Source organism: Polyodon spathula, chromosome 20 (assembly GCF_017654505.1).
Source record: "Polyodon spathula isolate WHYD16114869_AA chromosome 20, ASM1765450v1, whole genome shotgun sequence".
Classification (NCBI taxonomy): Eukaryota; Metazoa; Chordata; class Actinopteri; order Acipenseriformes; family Polyodontidae; genus Polyodon; species Polyodon spathula.
The window spans coordinates 13,538,443-13,555,519 of record NC_054553.1 but is presented as its reverse complement, the minus strand read 5'-3'; the positions used below and the strand labels follow the sequence as shown (position 1 = coordinate 13,555,519).

The following is a 17,077-nucleotide window of genomic DNA, read 5'->3' as shown; positions in this document are numbered from 1 at the left end:
TTGAACTACACAAAAAAATTGAACTACACAAAAAAACTATCACTGTTTTGTGATAAACAAATTGCTTTGAAAGATCCTGAGAAGAAAAGCACGTCACAAACACTGGCCAGCTGAACGGTTTTGCCTGTTTCAATGGGCACGTAGACCATTGCATTGCATCAACAAGTATTGGAGCAATAGGAAAAGGATGAACATGATGGTTCTGTGTGGGTAACACAAAAGAATCAGTTAGTCAGGAACATACCACAATACAGTACGTTTTAAAGTCTGTCCTCTGTTGGTTAATCATTAACTCTGCTATTGTTTATAATTATTATTTTTTATTTTTTTTTGGATTCACACTAAGAATCCATACCATATCCTCTACCTGCAGTACTTGATGCGGTCTGCTGTTCTTCATGCTTCTCTGAAGTATCTGTTTCAGCATAATTGCAAATCAACCAGATATATTCTGTACATATTATTTGCTGGAGATCCAAGTGACATTTTTCCATTGATGAACATCTTAATGCAAGCTCTCCCCAGTACCGTTCTCTCTCAGAACCATACTACTGCTGATGCTGCTGTATTTTTGTCTAGACATGTTCAGCGAAGCTGTGTGGGATGTGCTTAGAATTAAGGTGACAGTACAATTTGTTAAGAATAAAACTTAAAGCTCCTATGGTAAAGGCTTTGTTTTTCCTAACGGAACTGCTCAACTGACCCAAAGGGCTGATGTGAAGATTTCCATAAGAGACAAGTCTGTTCAGTTGATTTAAACAGGGGTGAGTTTTAATACAGGCACTTCCATTTATTTACTTAAAAACAGACTCTGACACACTGTTAGAGATGTTGCTTTTCTCAAGGTCCTGCAGTATTGAGACCCATCATTGTTAAGATCAATTGAATAAACACCTGGGTCTGCTGTATTAACCTGTCTGTACACATCCCTGCCTTAATAAGTTGGAAAAAGAAAAAAAGCCAAAGATAGCCCCATAGACACATAAGAATCAGAACACATGAATCAGGACAGGCTACTCTTTGGACTGTTCTCTCTGGAGACCTCTGTTGCATTGGCTGTTGCTGGAAGTGGTTTTCATCTTTCTGCAAACCTGTGCTTCAGTGCCCTTCCAGCTGCTGCCTTCTCTTTGGAATATTGCAGGTGGATTCTAGAAGCATTACACAGCACCCTGCAGTGTTTACAAGATGTGCATAATTTTACCAGTGTATTCTGTGCTGTCTGTATTGCAGCAATACATTTTTCAATGCAAGCCCTGAAATCAACTGGGGAACACATTTTACTCAGGAGCGTTCACCAGAAGGTAGACAGTTACTCATATGAATCGTAGTGCACCCAGATCACGCTCTCTCCTGCAACAATGCTGCCGCTCTGATTGAAATGAGTGGGGTATTGTGGGAACATAAAATGAGCGGTGTTGCAGGAGGGAGTAGGATCTGGATACACTGCTATGTTTGAAGAGAAATTCTCTTTCATCTGACTGTTGCTGTTCAGTAAAAGCTGAGAAATGGATTCCCCAGGTGATTTAAAACATATGATGTGTGTGAAGAAAAAATATTTTATTTATTTAGTTGCAAGGCTCTCCCAGTTATTCCAAATTCCAGACTTATTGAACACCCCTTGTATAGCCCAACCGAGACTTTTTTGCAGGTTACTGTGATGTTTTATTAGAAGTTTATTACTTGTACTAGCAGTTCGTTGTAGTTATGCTAAATAACATTACAATTAAGTTATTGCTTGTTGGTTGTTATTATTAGTGAAAAATAAATCCCTGCCACAGAAATGAAAGAATTACATTGGTAAAGGACAAGACGCAGAGCTATGTACATTTTATTAGAAAATGAAATGGAGAATTCCTTCAGCGCTATTTTACTGCCACGGTTTTGAAACGGCTTTGACATTCTGTCTCATGCTTTTCATCATTTCTGCCTTTTAATCCATAACAACATGGATTGCTCTTAGGTAATACAGCACCCTGAGCGCAAAATAAGTTTTCCACTTGGCCAGTTGGTTTAACCAGTGTCCTTAGGCCTACATATTTAGTTTACTACAGCCCTCCACATGTGATAGTCATGGAACAAGGTCATTTACAACCATACAATCCTACCAGACTGCTCTCCAGTACAGTAACAGTGAGTGGAATCTGGAATCTGGAATGTAAATGACCACTGTTGTTGTAGATGATGAAACAAGTTGAATTAAAGTGAAGAACATGAATGCTGTTAATAGGGGGCTTTAAAGCATTACATCAATTCAAACAATTTCAGCTTCTCTTTCTGCCTCGTCATCAACCATCATCACAGGCCAGACACTCCCCCTTCTATTGCATCATCGGCTCATCAAGGTCGCAACCCCCATAGAATGAAGTAATACTTGAATGACCCCAAACAATTCAAGGGAAGTAAGAATAGTCCAATCCAAGTGGAGGGCTGGTGTGAAGATGAATTCATTTACAAATGATAATAACACAATTTATAATTACAAGATACATACAACTGAGCGTACCTATAAGCACTCCAATTCATAAAATACAAAATACATCAGTTACCAATTAATACTGAAAAAATACCTATTGATCACAGTATAATGACCTTAAAATTGCACACTGGTTTCTGAATTTTCGCAGAGCTAAGAAAAATAATTGAACTGCACCCACATGAAACTCGGTAATTACGCATGTAATTGCCACTGTACCTTCAACTGCTAATGTCTCAGACATAATTTCAGGTTCGACTTCTTTTCAGTTCTAGGAACAACTGTTTTCTATGATTCTCTGGGTTAATAATGGATATCCTTTCATGAGCCTCTACAGACACCATTTTGCATTTGCTGGTTTATATAAACACTGTACGCTAAATATGTTGACCTCTAACCTCATGAAACTGCCATACTAAGATCATGTGACTAAGTTTCTTAGATGTGTCAACTTTGATTTATTGTCCTAAAATGTCTGTACAGGGCTGCATTCTATGATTTACTCAGTTAAGTTCCATGCATGCGATACATATCCATTCTCCTTCGAGTTTACAAAGCATTCACATTACACAAAGTAGGTAATACAAGAATAATACTCAGTGTTCATGCCTTTCCTCACCTGTTGAATATTTTTGCATTACCCATTACCTACTGTAACTTTAAAATAAAGTTGAGGAAACACTAGCCTTCCATAATATTGATACTCTATGAATCACTGAAGTCATGGACTGGGTCATGGTGAATATAAGCGTATGTGTGAAATAAAATTAAAAAAAAACAGCACTCCTCTCAATCACAGTTTTATTTTGTTTACTTCTGTTCTCACATACAGTGGATCTCAAAAGTATTCACCCCCCCTTGGACCTTTCCACATTTTATTGTGTTACAACATAGAATCAACATGGATTTAATTAGGAGTTTTTGCCACTGATCAACACAAAAAAGTCCATAATGTCAAAGTGAAAAATAAAATCTACAAATTGTTCTAAATTAATTACAAGTATAAAACAGAAAATAATTGATTGCATAAGTATTCACCCCCTTTGCTATGACACACCAAAATAAGCTCTGTTGCAACCAGTTGTCTTTAGAAGTCACATAATTAGTTGAATCCATCTGTGTGCATTGAAGGTGTTTAACATGATTTCAGGTTAAATACACCTGTCTCTGGGAGGTCCTACAGTTGGTTATTAACAAAAAGTACATCATGAAGACGAAGGAACATTCAAAGCAAATCCGGAATAAGGTTATTCAAAAGCAACAGTCAAGGGTAGAATGTAAGTACATTTCCAAGGCATTGAATATCCCCTGGAGCACAGTATAGTCCAGTGTTAAGAAATGGAGAGGATGTGGCACAACTGTGAATCTGTCTAGAACATGCCGTCCTCAAAAACCGAGTATCCGGGTGAGAAGGACACTAGTCAGGGAGGCCACCAAGAGGCCTATGGCAGCTCTAAAGGAGTTAGTCTTCCACGGCTGAGCTGGGAGACACTGTGCATATGGCAACAATAGCCCGGGTGCTTCACAAAACTGGCCTTTATGGGAGAGTGGCAAAAAGAAAGCTATTGTTGAAAAAAACTCACATCAAATATCGGCTACAGTTTGCCAAAAGGCATGTGGGAGACTGAGACCAAGTGGAAGAAGATTCTATGGTCTGATGAGACCAAAATAGAGCTTTTTGGCCTCAACGCTAAGCTCTTTGTTTGGCGTGAAGCATGGTGGTGGCAGCATCCTGCTATGAGGAGGCTTCTCTGCGTCAGGGCATGGAAAGCTTGTGAAGATGTAGGGCAAAATGGATGCAGCAAAGTACAGAAAAATCCTGGAGGAAAATCTGCTGAAGTCTGCAAGAGACCTAGGACTTGGGAGAAGATACATTTTCCATCAGGACAATGACCCCAAACATATAGCCAAAGCCACACTGGAGTGGCTTAAAAACAAAAAGGTCAATGTCCTGGAGTCGCCCAGTCAAAGCCTGTACCTCAGTTCAATTGAGAATATGTGGAAAGAGTTGAAAATTGCTTTTTACCAAAGGTCCCCATCCAACTTGATGGAGCTTGAGCAATTTTGCAAAGAAGAATGGGCAAAAATTGACTCATGGCTGTAATTGCTGCCAAAGGTGCCTCTACCAAATATTGACTGAAGGGGGTGAATACTTATGCAATCAATTATTTTCTGTTTTGTATTTGTAAAAATTTAGAACAATTTGTAGATTTAATTCTTCACTTGGACTTTTTTTGTGTTGATCAGTGGCAAAAACTAATTAAATCCATTTTGATTCAATGTTGTAACACAATACAATGTGGAAAAGTCCAAGGGGGGTGAATACTTTTGAGAGCCACTGTAGGTGCCCAAGCTTATATTAAGCAATGTTGCCAGTCGAGGAGGCACTATCACTATTAGAATGTGATTTTTTCATTGTCTTCTTTAAAATAACACTTTAAAACCTTGATTTACCTTGAACTTGTAATGATTTGTTCGGTACCATTTCACTGAGAAAAGTTTGAGGAAAATACTCCTGAAAATATTCATAAAGGATCACATACATAATGACAGAGAAAAAAATATATATTTGTGAGAGTTGCTTATAGTTTATCTGGACAGTGCTAGATATCTGAATGGAACAATATTACTGAACTGTCCGTATCTCGGTTTGATTGGCTGGTTTTGGTGGATAATAAAATTAATTTGGACCGACTGTGTCTTAGTAGTATTTAGTAATAATATTTGCTGTCCAATAGATGTGAACTGAGCTTTCATTTTGCCAGCTCAAAATGAAAAAGGCGGTACTTGCGCTGATTTATTTTAAATTTGATTCACAGTTAATGCCGTCTCGTAGCAGCGGGCATCTGCTGTCTGATAGAAGCCGGCTGGAGCTGGAAGCTGATTGGCTGATGGTACTGAATTGTTTTCTAATTGTGCATAGCATCCACCAGGTAATTGGTAATTGTATAGGAAATTAAATGAGTATTTATTACTGAGCTAGTAAACTCCGGTTCTGCAAGGCCATTAACAGGAATATTGAAAATCAAAACCGGGTTTATTAGACAAAGAAGAGCATGGTTGAAACTAAGTCTGGTCTGGAAGCACTGCTAAAAAAAAGTTAAGTCTTTAAAAGTGCAGTATATAAAATATCAAAGCCTTTTGTGGTCAACCAAGTAATTCATTTATTAATAATTCAACAAGTTTTAGTCATTTCTGTTCTTTTAAAAAATAATACAATGGTGGAGTTTTTATATGCAAGCCTTTGGACCATCTTCTGTATTGTGCGCTTATATCTATGGCATTACAGTAATGGTCAAATACATACAAGTAGGATGCAGGACGGTGTTTTGTTACTGAGCGTGTGAATCCACACGTTTTGCTTTTTTTTCTCAGTTGGTCTGGTTTGTACAACTTTACAGGACCACAGTCATTGTGAGCAATGAACTTGTTTTGCCCTTCATTTAGTGCCTTGAGCTGCCAAGTTGTATTTCCCTGTGGAGACAAGTGGAAATGATTTTCTGATATTTTAATCCGGCTGGAATTAATCTGGCTGGAGATGCAGTACTGATGTCCTTTTGCGATGAAGTGATTTTTAAACCTGTTTTACTCTGAAAAAAAAAAAAAAATTACACAGCGCGTGTAAAATAAACAGCCATGTGTAAAAAAAAAAGTGTTAATATTTAACATGTCTTTTTTTCCATATTTAACTTAAATGTTGTATTTTTTCCACAGATTTATAAATGTTGTGAAAATAAATACATTTTTTTTTAAATGTGTACATTCAGATATAATTTATAAATCTAGTTACAAGATTTAACATTTAGCTAAATATTTAACTAATCTATTAACCAGATTTAACAATTAGCTAAATGTTTAACTGGCCAGTTAAATCTGGAGTTTGTAGCAAATGAGCTCCGCCCGCTTTGTGCTTCACACAATTTGATTGGCTCTTGTAATGCTAATCTGAGAATATGCAAATTTAAGCATTATAACAGCCAATAAAATCGTATGAAAGCACACAGTGGGCGGAGGTCATTTGTTAAAGTTAAATCTGGAAAAAAAAAGACATGTTAAAATATTAACGCTTTTTACACATGGCACCCCATATTAGAATGGGAGCTTCTGGGGAGAGTGGCACTTATTTGTAATGACTTATGCGCTTAGATTTCTCCTAACTGCATTTTCAGTCTCATCCATCTACCATATTCATTCCTATAATATTTTAATCCATTCCCATTCTTGTGGATGTAATACTTTTTCACTTTCCTAATACATAATAAAAATTGAAAACCAGAAGCCCTATTTATACCCCATAAGCTAAAAGTGCTACCAAATATTAAATATAACTAATTAAGTAAAATAAAAACTAAAGCTATAGATTACCTTCTGCTAATTCGACATACGGCCTTAGAAGCATCTGAGGTGTGCCATCTTCTTGTAGGAATCAGTTTTCGTTAAACTCATCTTCTTGTAGGAATCAGTTTTAGTTAAACTCATCTTTGGTTTCTCCAAGCCATTTGTAAAGTGTATGTATTGCTTCTTCTACTTGCTTCCTTGTTTTTGTTTGTTTTTTTAATACTGAGGCTCATGTTTACTGTATGAATACTTGATGGAGATGCTATACCTTTATTAGGGGGTTTATCTAACATTGAGAAATCATAGCAATGCCCTTGACTATGTGCACAGATCTATTAATAGCCATCAAGCAGGTTACCAATGGTTTGGTATGTAAATCTGTAACTGTGCCGTTAAGATGATTTTTACATTTCAAATGAATTTAACAAGGCATTCAGAAGGCATTTCATCTTACTAAGGAACGAGACTGAACACTGCTTTGCTATTTTGTTTTCTACAAATCAGAATCCGTTCTTGTTTCTTTCTCACACTTCCTTGCTTGAGTGTAATGTTCAGTGACACAGCGCCATCCTCCTAGATTCCTAAATGTAAACCGACAGCATCTGAAATTGTCTCTTGCAGAAAACTATCCAATTAGCAAAGGAAATCCAACAGAGAAATACATTTGATAGCAATGAAGAAAACAACGGAACAAAACCTTGTGTCTGAAAAGTGCTTTCTTCTGTTTGTGTTCCTTGGATCACTGAACGCTTCCCTTATCATTCTGCAAGGGATGGGTAATGGGAGATCATTGTGAATGCAAACAAGTAATCACCACAGCTACTGTAACTTGGAAATGTGGAGAACTGTTTCCAAGTAACCTTATAACAACATATTAAATATTAAGTGATTATATTAATATGAATGTTATAAAAGTAGACATTCATCTCATGTTTAAGCCCTTTTACACCATGTTTTCTTAACATGATCAGCCCTGTTGTCCACATTATTAATCATGGCCAGACCACGATTGGCAGACATTGCACCACAGCCATATCTCATTGGTACACCGGGAGTGACCAGTTAACAACATGGTTAGAAATGGTACCATGGTTTACTCAATGTCTGAGCGGAACAGATACAAAATAGAATAAAGTTTACAAGTTAGAACATTTTGCTTTTGTGTAAATCCAAAAGATGTGACCTGTTGGTTTCAGGGGATAAATTAAAGAGAAGGTGCTATATTTTGTAAAGATGCTCAGACTTTGGGACCAGTTCCATTAACATCTCAGATGATCCAGTCCTTAGCTACAGAACAGGAGAGACCATTCATTCCACCCAGGCTGGACCCCTGCTCGCTCCCCATTAGACAGGGTCTCATTGTCTCTCCATTTGGGGTCTGTAGTCTATATTGTTTATTAGATTAACTGTGATCTACAAATGCTAGCTTTACAGACATCAACATTCTTGAATTTTATCAGCTCAGCAAACCTGGTGCCATGCAGCGCTGGTAAAACTTAATCTAGTAAACCTGTTCCATGCACTTTTCACTCTCTTTCATTTCCATTTGTATCTTTACCCAAGAGCAGTTATGGACCCTATTCCTCCAAATTGACGATATTCAAGTTGTAGGAATTACAAATCATAAGCGACAAAGTGCCATATTCACAAATAACACTTGGGTGTTAGTATTCACTGAGTGTGCCGAGTTAATGGTGACTCATACTGAGAAAGTGCATTTAAAAGAGTAAGTGACCATGTGGCCTTTCATCTCAGCCAGCACCACCCTCTGCCTGTACATACTAATAAAGTAGGTGTGGCCGGCAGGTCACTTTGTCAGATGATCTGAATGGAATAGACTGTTTAGTGCTGGCACTTAGGATTTTGTGGCAAGCTCAAAGTAATGGAAAATTTAGAGAAAACTGGTAAGAATTTAGTACTGGAGCAGCTGAACCCAGAGCACTGAGACTGATTTCAAACACTAATATATATATATATATATATATATATATATATATATATATATATATATATATATATACACACACACACACACACACAGTGGATTGCAAAAGTATTCAGACCCCTGACTAATTCTCTCATATTACCGAATTACAAATGGTACATTGAAATTTCGTTCTGTTTGATATTTTATTTTTAAACACTGAAACACAGAATCAATTATTGTAAGGTGACACTGGTTTTATGTTGGGAAATATTTTTAAGAAAAATAAAAAGCTGAAATATCTTGCTTGCATAAGTATTCAACCCCTGTGCTGTGGAAGCTCCCAGTTTGCACTGATGAAAGAAATTGCCCTAACGAGGACACAATTACCTTACCATTGGCCTCCACCTGTGAACCATTAAAGTTGCTGTCACATTTTCTGGATAAAAACCCCACTGTTGAAGGATCATTGGTAAGGCTGTGAATCTGAAGGAAAGTGAAGACCAAAGAGCATTCTACAGAAGTTAGAGATAAAGTAATACAAATGCATAGATTAGGGAAAGGGTACAAAATAATATCCAAATGTTTGGATATCCCAGTGAGCACAGCTGGGTCAATAATCAGGAAGTGGAAGCTGCATCACACCACCCAGGCACTGCCAAGAAAAGGCCGTCCCTCAAAACTCAGCGCTCAAACAAGAAGGAGACTTGTGAGAGAAGCCACATAGAGGCCAACAATCACTTTGAAGGAGCTACAGAGTTCAATGGCTGGGAGTGGAGTAATGGTGCACCAGTCAACCATATCAAGAGCTCTGCATAACACTGGCCTGTATGGGAGGGTCGCAAGAAAGAAGCTGTTACTCAAAAAGTACCATCTGAAAACACGTCTGGAGTTTGCCAGAAAGCATGAGAGTGACCCATCTGTGATGTGGGAAAAGGTTTTGTGGTCAGATGAGACTAAGATAGAGCTTTTTGGCCAAAATGCAAAGCGCTATGTGTGGTGCAAACATAACACTGCCCATGCCTCAGGACACACCAACCCTACAGTGAAGTATGGTGGTGGCAGCATCATGCTGTGGGGATGCTTCTCATCAGCAGGGACTGGGCATCTTGTTACAATTGAAGGAAGAATGGATGGAGCAAAATACAGGAAAATACTGCAAGAGAATCTGCTTCAGTCTGCTAAAAAACTGAAGCTTGGGAGGAAATTCACCTTTCAGCAGGACAATGATCCCAAGCACAAGGCCAAAGCAACATTGGAGTGGCTCAAGAACAAAAAGGTGAATGTCATATAGTGGCCCAGTCAAAGTCCTGATCTTAATCCCATTGAGAGTCTGTGGCATTATTTGAAAATTGTGGTCAACAAGCGTCGTCCAACCAACCTGAACAACCTGGAGCAAATCTGCCAAGAAGAATGGACCAAAATCACTCCTACACTGTATGCAAAGCTGGTACATACTTACCCCAAAAGACTTAAAGCTGTTATTGCAGCGAAAGGTGGCTCTACCAAATATTAATGTGTGGGGGTTGAATACTTATGCAAGCAAGATATTTCAGTTTTTTATTTTTCTTAAATTATTTCCCAACATAAAACCAATGTCACCTTACAGTAATTGATTTTTAGTTTAAGTGTTTTAAAAAAAAAAAAAATCAAACAGAACGAAATTTCAATGTACCATTTGTAATTCGGTAATATGAGAGAATTGGTTAGGGGTCTGAATACTTTTGCAAGGCACTATATATATATAATGTGTGTGTGTGTGTGTGTGTGTGTTAGACTCATAGTGAGGATTCGGTCAATGACCAAAAAAATAATAACAATTTGATTTGAAATGGAAATTATCAAACAAGGAAATAGCGAAAAAAGAGACTGCGTCTTCAGTTTTTGAGTAAAGTGATGTAATCAAATTGTGAAATGTGCTTTGAGCGAATGCACAGTTCCCAAACAGATTTTAAAGATGCTGCTCAATCCTTGATTAGCAAGAAAGAAAGGAGAAAGAAAGACAAATTGGGGCTCTTAAACATTTAATATGCTCATAAATCATAGAAAAAGAGTAAGCTTATTTAAAAAAAAAAAAACACAATTTAGATTCAGAAACATACAAGTAATTGTATTTGTTTTGCGCGAATCTTGCTTCTGTGGCATTTAGAATTGCATTGAATGCCCTTACGCACAGAAGCGCTTCTTTGTTTGACAAAAATGAAGCCTTGCATATGCATAGCTGCTGCTGTTACAAAGAGAACGTTTGTTTTCTTTGGGTACTAGGTCCAAATTAGGAATAAACTGTCGGGCAACTGAAATTCAATTCCATTGTAAAGGCGCTCCAGAGATCTTCCAGAAAACCGAAGAAGCTGTCTCTTCTTTTATTTCGTTCTTTGCTTCTTTGGTATTTTACATTTTCGCAATTCATAAAATGTTAATAATAACTAGTTTTATTTTTATTCTTTTAATTTTAAGTAAATGCTCATTTAATTAGCGATTTAATAAAAAACCAGTTACTACTTAGGACTGGTACTCACCTATATATATATATATATATATATATATATATATATATATATATATATATATATATATATATATATATAGTAATAGATCCTCCAACTCTCAACGTTTGTTGCCCCTTTAATTCAGGACCCAGGACACAGAAATTGATTTTTTTAGCCCACACTTTTAATAAACACAACCAGAAATAAACAAAACAAACACCTAGCTCTTTCTTGAGCACTAACTACTACACACAGGAACCTAACTAACACAGGACAGCTAAGCTGTTTACCTGTAACACACATTGACAAAACAGCACACACAAAAAGGCATTCTCACACTACCTTTTTTTTTTTTTTTTTTTTTTTACTACAATTGAACACACCTTCAGTCGGGCTCCTCATACACCAGCAGCCCTGAACAGACTGACTGCTTTCTTTAAATACCCTGCACCTGGCTCTGATTTACAATACACAGCAGGTATAGGGGATAACTCATAATTAAACAGTAAACCCATTAAACACCCAAATGCATTCTCACATGTTTTAGGCAGGGAAGGATTTTAACCCCCTCCCTGCTGTATTACTATATATATATATATATATATATATATATATATATATATATATATATATATATATATATATATATATATATACACACACACACACACAGTGCCTTGCAAAAGTATTCAGACCCCTGACCAATTCTCTCATATTACCGAATTACAAATGGTACATTGAAATTTCATTCTGTTTGATATTTTATTTTTAAACACTGAAACTCTCTCAGAGAGAGAGAGAGCGAGAGTGAGAGCGAGAGCGCGCGCGAGAGAGCTCTGGAAAAAATTAAGAGACCACTACAAAATTATCAGTTTCTCTAGTTTTACTATTTATAGGTATGTCTTTGGGTAAAATGAACATTTTTGTTTTATTCTATAAACTACTGACAACATTTCTCCCAAATTCCAAAAAAAAATATTGTCATTTAGAGCATTTATTTGCAGAAAATGACAACTGGTCAAAATAACAAAAAAGATGCAGTATTGTCAGACCTCAAATAATGCAAAGAAAATAAGTTCAGATTCATTTTTAAACAACACAATATTAATGTTTTAACTTGGGAAGAGTTCAGAAATCAATATTTAGTGGAATAACCCTGATTTTCAATCACAGCTTTCGTGCGTCTTGGCATGCTCTCCACCAGTCTTTCACATTAATGTTGGGTGACTTTATGCCACTCCTGGTGCAAAAATTCAAACAGCTCGGCTTTATTTGATGGCTTGTGACCATCCATCTTCCTCTTGATCACATTCCAGAGGTTTTCAATGGGGTTCAGGTCTGGAGATTGGGCTGGCCATGACAGGGTCTTGATCTGGTGGTCCTCCATCCACACCTTGATTGACCTGGCTGTGTGGCATGGAGCATTGTTCTGCTGGAAAAACCAATCCTCAGAGTTGGGGAACATTGTTAGAGCAGAAGGAAGCAAGTTTTCTTCCAGGACAACCTTGTACTTGGCTTGATTCATGCGTCCTTCACAAAGACAAATCTGCCCGATTCCAGCCTTGCTGAAGCACCCCCAGATCATCACTGATCCTCCACCACATTTCACAGTGGGTGCGAGACACTGTGGCTTGTAGGCCTCTCCAGGTCTCCGTCTAACCATTAGACGACCAGGTGTTGGGCAAAGCTGAAAATTTGACTCATCTGGGGGTGCTTCAGCAAGGCTGGAATCGGGCAGATTTGTCTTTGTGAAGGGTGCATGAATCAAGCCAAGTACAAGGTTGTCCTGGAAGAAAACTTGCTTCCTTCTGCTCTGACAATGTTCCCCAACTCTGAGGATTGTTTTTTTCAGCAAGAAAATGCTCCTTTGTGACTTCTTTGATGATTTTCTGGTTTGTTCATGGAGAAATTTTGGTAGGACGACCGCTCCTGGGTAGAGTGACTGTGGTCTTGAACTTTCTCCATTTGTAGACAGTGGATTGGTGGAGCCCCAAATCCTTAGAAATGGTTTTGTAAACCTTTCTAGACTGATGCGCATCAATAACTGTTTTTTCAGAGGTCCTCAGAGATTTCTTTTGATCGATGCATGATGTGTTCTCACACACCTGTATGGTGAAGACCAAACTCACAAAGTTTCTGATCTTTATATAGGGTAGGGTGGGGCCTCCCAAACTCACCCCTGAAGATCTACCTAATTAGTTAAACACCTGATTCTAATTATCCCCTTAATAAAACCAGGAGTTCACTTACTTTTTCACATACCCTGAATCTTAATTACTCATTGTTTGTCTAATTCATACATCATTTTGTTTCAAAAGACATGGAATTGGTTAATATAAACCCTATTGGATATTTAAGAAAAGACTGATTTTGATTCAAGAAGGCTATCATGGTAAAACTATGGAATTTCCATAATTATTATTGGGGTTCACAAGCTTTTTTAGAGGTTGGCATGGGTACTCGAAAACCTGGGTACCAATCGGGTTTTAAATTACCTGACCCGATCTGGGTCTCTTTTTACTACCCGGGTATCAATTATTAATTTGAGAATTTAAAGAAAATGTTTAAAATGCAGTTGTAAGCACTCTTCATGCAAACTTTCCAGGGTGCTTTACAAAATAAATATAAAAAGGCCTGTATCTAATATATAATCCAGCTACAAATGAACAGACCCAAACAAATCAGTTTTTAAACAGGATTTAATAGTTTCAATTGTGCTAGCATTCCTGATATGAATCAGGAGCAAGTTCCAAAGACGAGTGGCATTATAACTGAATGCCCTGGCTCTGACAGAGTTCAAACGAATTTTAGAGACTCAGAAGATTACCATTTTCCGATCTCAGGGAACGACCGGGGACATATGGAGTTCGCAGATCTCGAAGATAAGAAGGTCCAAGAACATGTAAGGCCTTATCGGTAATAAGAAGAACTTATAATAATAATAATAATAATAATAATAATAATAATAATAATAATAATAACAATATCAGTGATAAAACAAACTTGAATGAGATGGAGTGGAAGGGTGGTGGGCAATTCACTGACACACAGGAGCCTGTAGTTGAAACGCCTCTCCTGCGCACTGATTTATTTTGGCCTGCAGAGGGCACTGTTGTCCGTGGCCTGAATACCGGCAATAGTAAATCAGGACCACAGGGTTACCAACACAGGTAGACAGTCAGGTTGATGTTAGTGCACTCGCAGGTGCTCAAAATAATAATGAAAACAAAAGGCGAAATGAAAAAGGAAAATAAAACACAGTAATAAAACTACAAAATAAAGGTGCTGCTTACGCAGTGCCTCTACTGCCTCTAAGATAGATAGCTTGGGTCTCCATTATACACTGGGGTGGCCAAGGTTCCCCTTCTAATCACACACATTCCCTCGGATATGTAACAATCTATTTTATTTATTATTTTCTTTCTCTAAACTGGTTGTCTTCCTCAGCCGTGCTTGCCTGTTTTGTTCTCCTAACCCTGGCCTTCTCAACCAGCATCTCTGGGTCTTCCCAATTGTGACCACCCAAATACATAACCAAGCTCAGTACTTATGGGCCAAGCAATCCCCCAAAGCCCACTTCTCAGCCACTCAGAGAGAAGGAAAGCCAACACACCCTCTTCCCTACCTCTCCTTGTCATTGCCATGACTGACAGGCAGATCTTACGAGGCTGCTGCCCTCTTCCTGCAGGACCATGCATGCACCATGCAGTCAGCACAGATCTCCCCTGTTACAGATGAATGCAGTAATTGTATCAATTCATTACTTTTGCTCAAAATATATATATATATATATATATATATATATATATATATATATATATATATATATATATATATATATACACACACATATGCACACACACACACACACACACACACACTCACTCATATTTAGTATAATGTATTTAGTGGAAATTGACAAAAATGTATGCATTTCACAGCATATTTAAGTTCACCCTTGATGTAAGTTTTAGAGTGCTGATGGTCTCGAACAGTTTAAAGAATACTAAATTGCAATGAATTCTTCACACACAGATTTTCAATGAACTGTGTATTCACAGGGCCCATTATTTTTTGTTTTACGTTTATGTTTCTTGTTCCCAATGTATTTATTTATTTATTTATTTATTTATTTAGTTTTGGTTTGTTGAAACAAAATAATAAAATAGTATCTTCCACTGGGGCAAGATATCAGTTTTGTAAGGTGTTATTTTCTGATTCTGTTTATGAATTTATTAAAATGAGATTGTTTTGTATGCTTGAAGATCATATTTAATAGTAAGCCTCCGAAGCCCATTTGCTTTGGTTTGTCTTGCCGCTGTATGTTCAATAAAACCTCCCATTTTCAACCTTCATATCCAGACTCGACTCCTGTCATTCGGGGCTCCCGTTACCCTCAGAACCCACTACGCTACACTATATGACAAGGTAATAACTGACATACTTTCTCCATGTATGTATTATACAGTACAGTACTAGCATATCTAGCCTAGCATTTGTTTTGCCCCTTGGTTGGGTATGGTGTTTTCAATCATTCACAGTGGTTCTGGGTTCCCAAGCTCCATTATTAAGTCATTATCATTGTCTCTATTTTTATATCAGCCTTTACCTGTCTTTGAACTTGCCTGTAGAATACCAAGTGCTTGCCTTCCTCATTCCACTCAAGCCATATGACAATGTGACCCTTCAACTCTGCCTGCCCTACCTACTCGCTCTGCGTGGTCTGGCAGAGTTGACAGGTCACATTGTCACATGATCTGAATGGAATGGTAGTTTAATGCCTGATAAAGACAGATACAATTATTAATATTGGAGAACCCATAACCCTCCAGAGTGATATTAATAAATAAAAAACGTAAATGACATTTGAAAATACTTAGTCTTTTATTAACATGCATTCAGACCCCAAAATACTTGGTTGTTAATTATACAATTTTACCAATTAAAACTTGGAGTGGAATGACCCTTCAGGCCTGGGACTGGGAACCCTTGCTGTAGAAATTCCCCTTTCAACCCCCTGCTTCCCTGGATGAATGTGAGTTGTCTGTGTTTCTAATATTTTGTCCACCCCCTGTTGTATGCGCATCACCCTGTCAGACAGGCCTGTCATTATGATGGCCTGTTAGCTCAGAACTCTGATCCCCAGTACAGGGTTGTCTAAGAAACCCTTTCTCAAAGCCTTTTACTAATTTACTCCTACAAACAGAGTCAAAGCTAAGTTGAGTCTCAGATAACACCAGGTACCCCTGCAGTGATATACCGTATAGCAAGAAACAGGAATAAATGAACAATTTTCCTTTCAGAAAGTCCTGTAAAATGCTTTGAGAACAGGGTAGTTATGTATTTGAAAATAAGTTACACACATGTTTATAATGCATAACGCACACACTTTGAATGCACACACAATTTGTTTAAAACAAAAATAATAATTTAAAAAAACACCATTGTATACCATAGAGAATGCTGTTTTGGAACATAATGTGGTGCCTTCTTATATGTAACTTAGAAACCCATTTGCAAATCATACATGGGCTCATGTTATATTCTAAGAATTAGAGTAATCTTTAAAAGTTCCAAAACTAGAGCTCAATGTAACTCAAGAGTTAGTTTGAAACTCAAAATGAATAAACAAAAACAAAAGATGATTTCATATTGAAGGCAAACATTAGCTTTGCACGCTTGGCTTATGCTAAAACAATATCAGATAATTCAACCAGAACATAAATATTCATTTTTAAAGTACAAATCAACAGAACTTCAGCCTCTGTGACTTCCATACACCAGTGTGTGGTGGTTTTGCTGTGTGCATCACCACCATATTCTAATTCAAGTTTAAACTACACTATTGTATTA

General features: G+C 37.4%; 1 protein-coding gene across 4 annotated transcripts in view; it reads left to right on the top strand.

Moving 5' to 3' along the window:
- The window catches only part of LOC121295659 (serine/threonine-protein kinase PAK 3), an 83,428-nt gene that overhangs the window by 31,538 nt on the left and 34,813 nt on the right, over positions 1-17,077 (top strand). The window contains exons 6-7 of one of the 4 annotated variants that reach the window (XM_041220594.1): positions 5,293-5,367; positions 15,587-15,652. The exons of 1 other annotated variant lie outside the window; for it this stretch is intronic. In XM_041220594.1, coding sequence (XP_041076528.1) covers positions 5,293-5,367; positions 15,587-15,652 — 141 coding nt within the window. The remainder of the gene's footprint in view (positions 1-5,292; positions 5,368-15,586; positions 15,653-17,077) is intronic. 2 more of the 4 variants (XM_041220597.1, XM_041220596.1) reach the window with 2 other exon arrangements.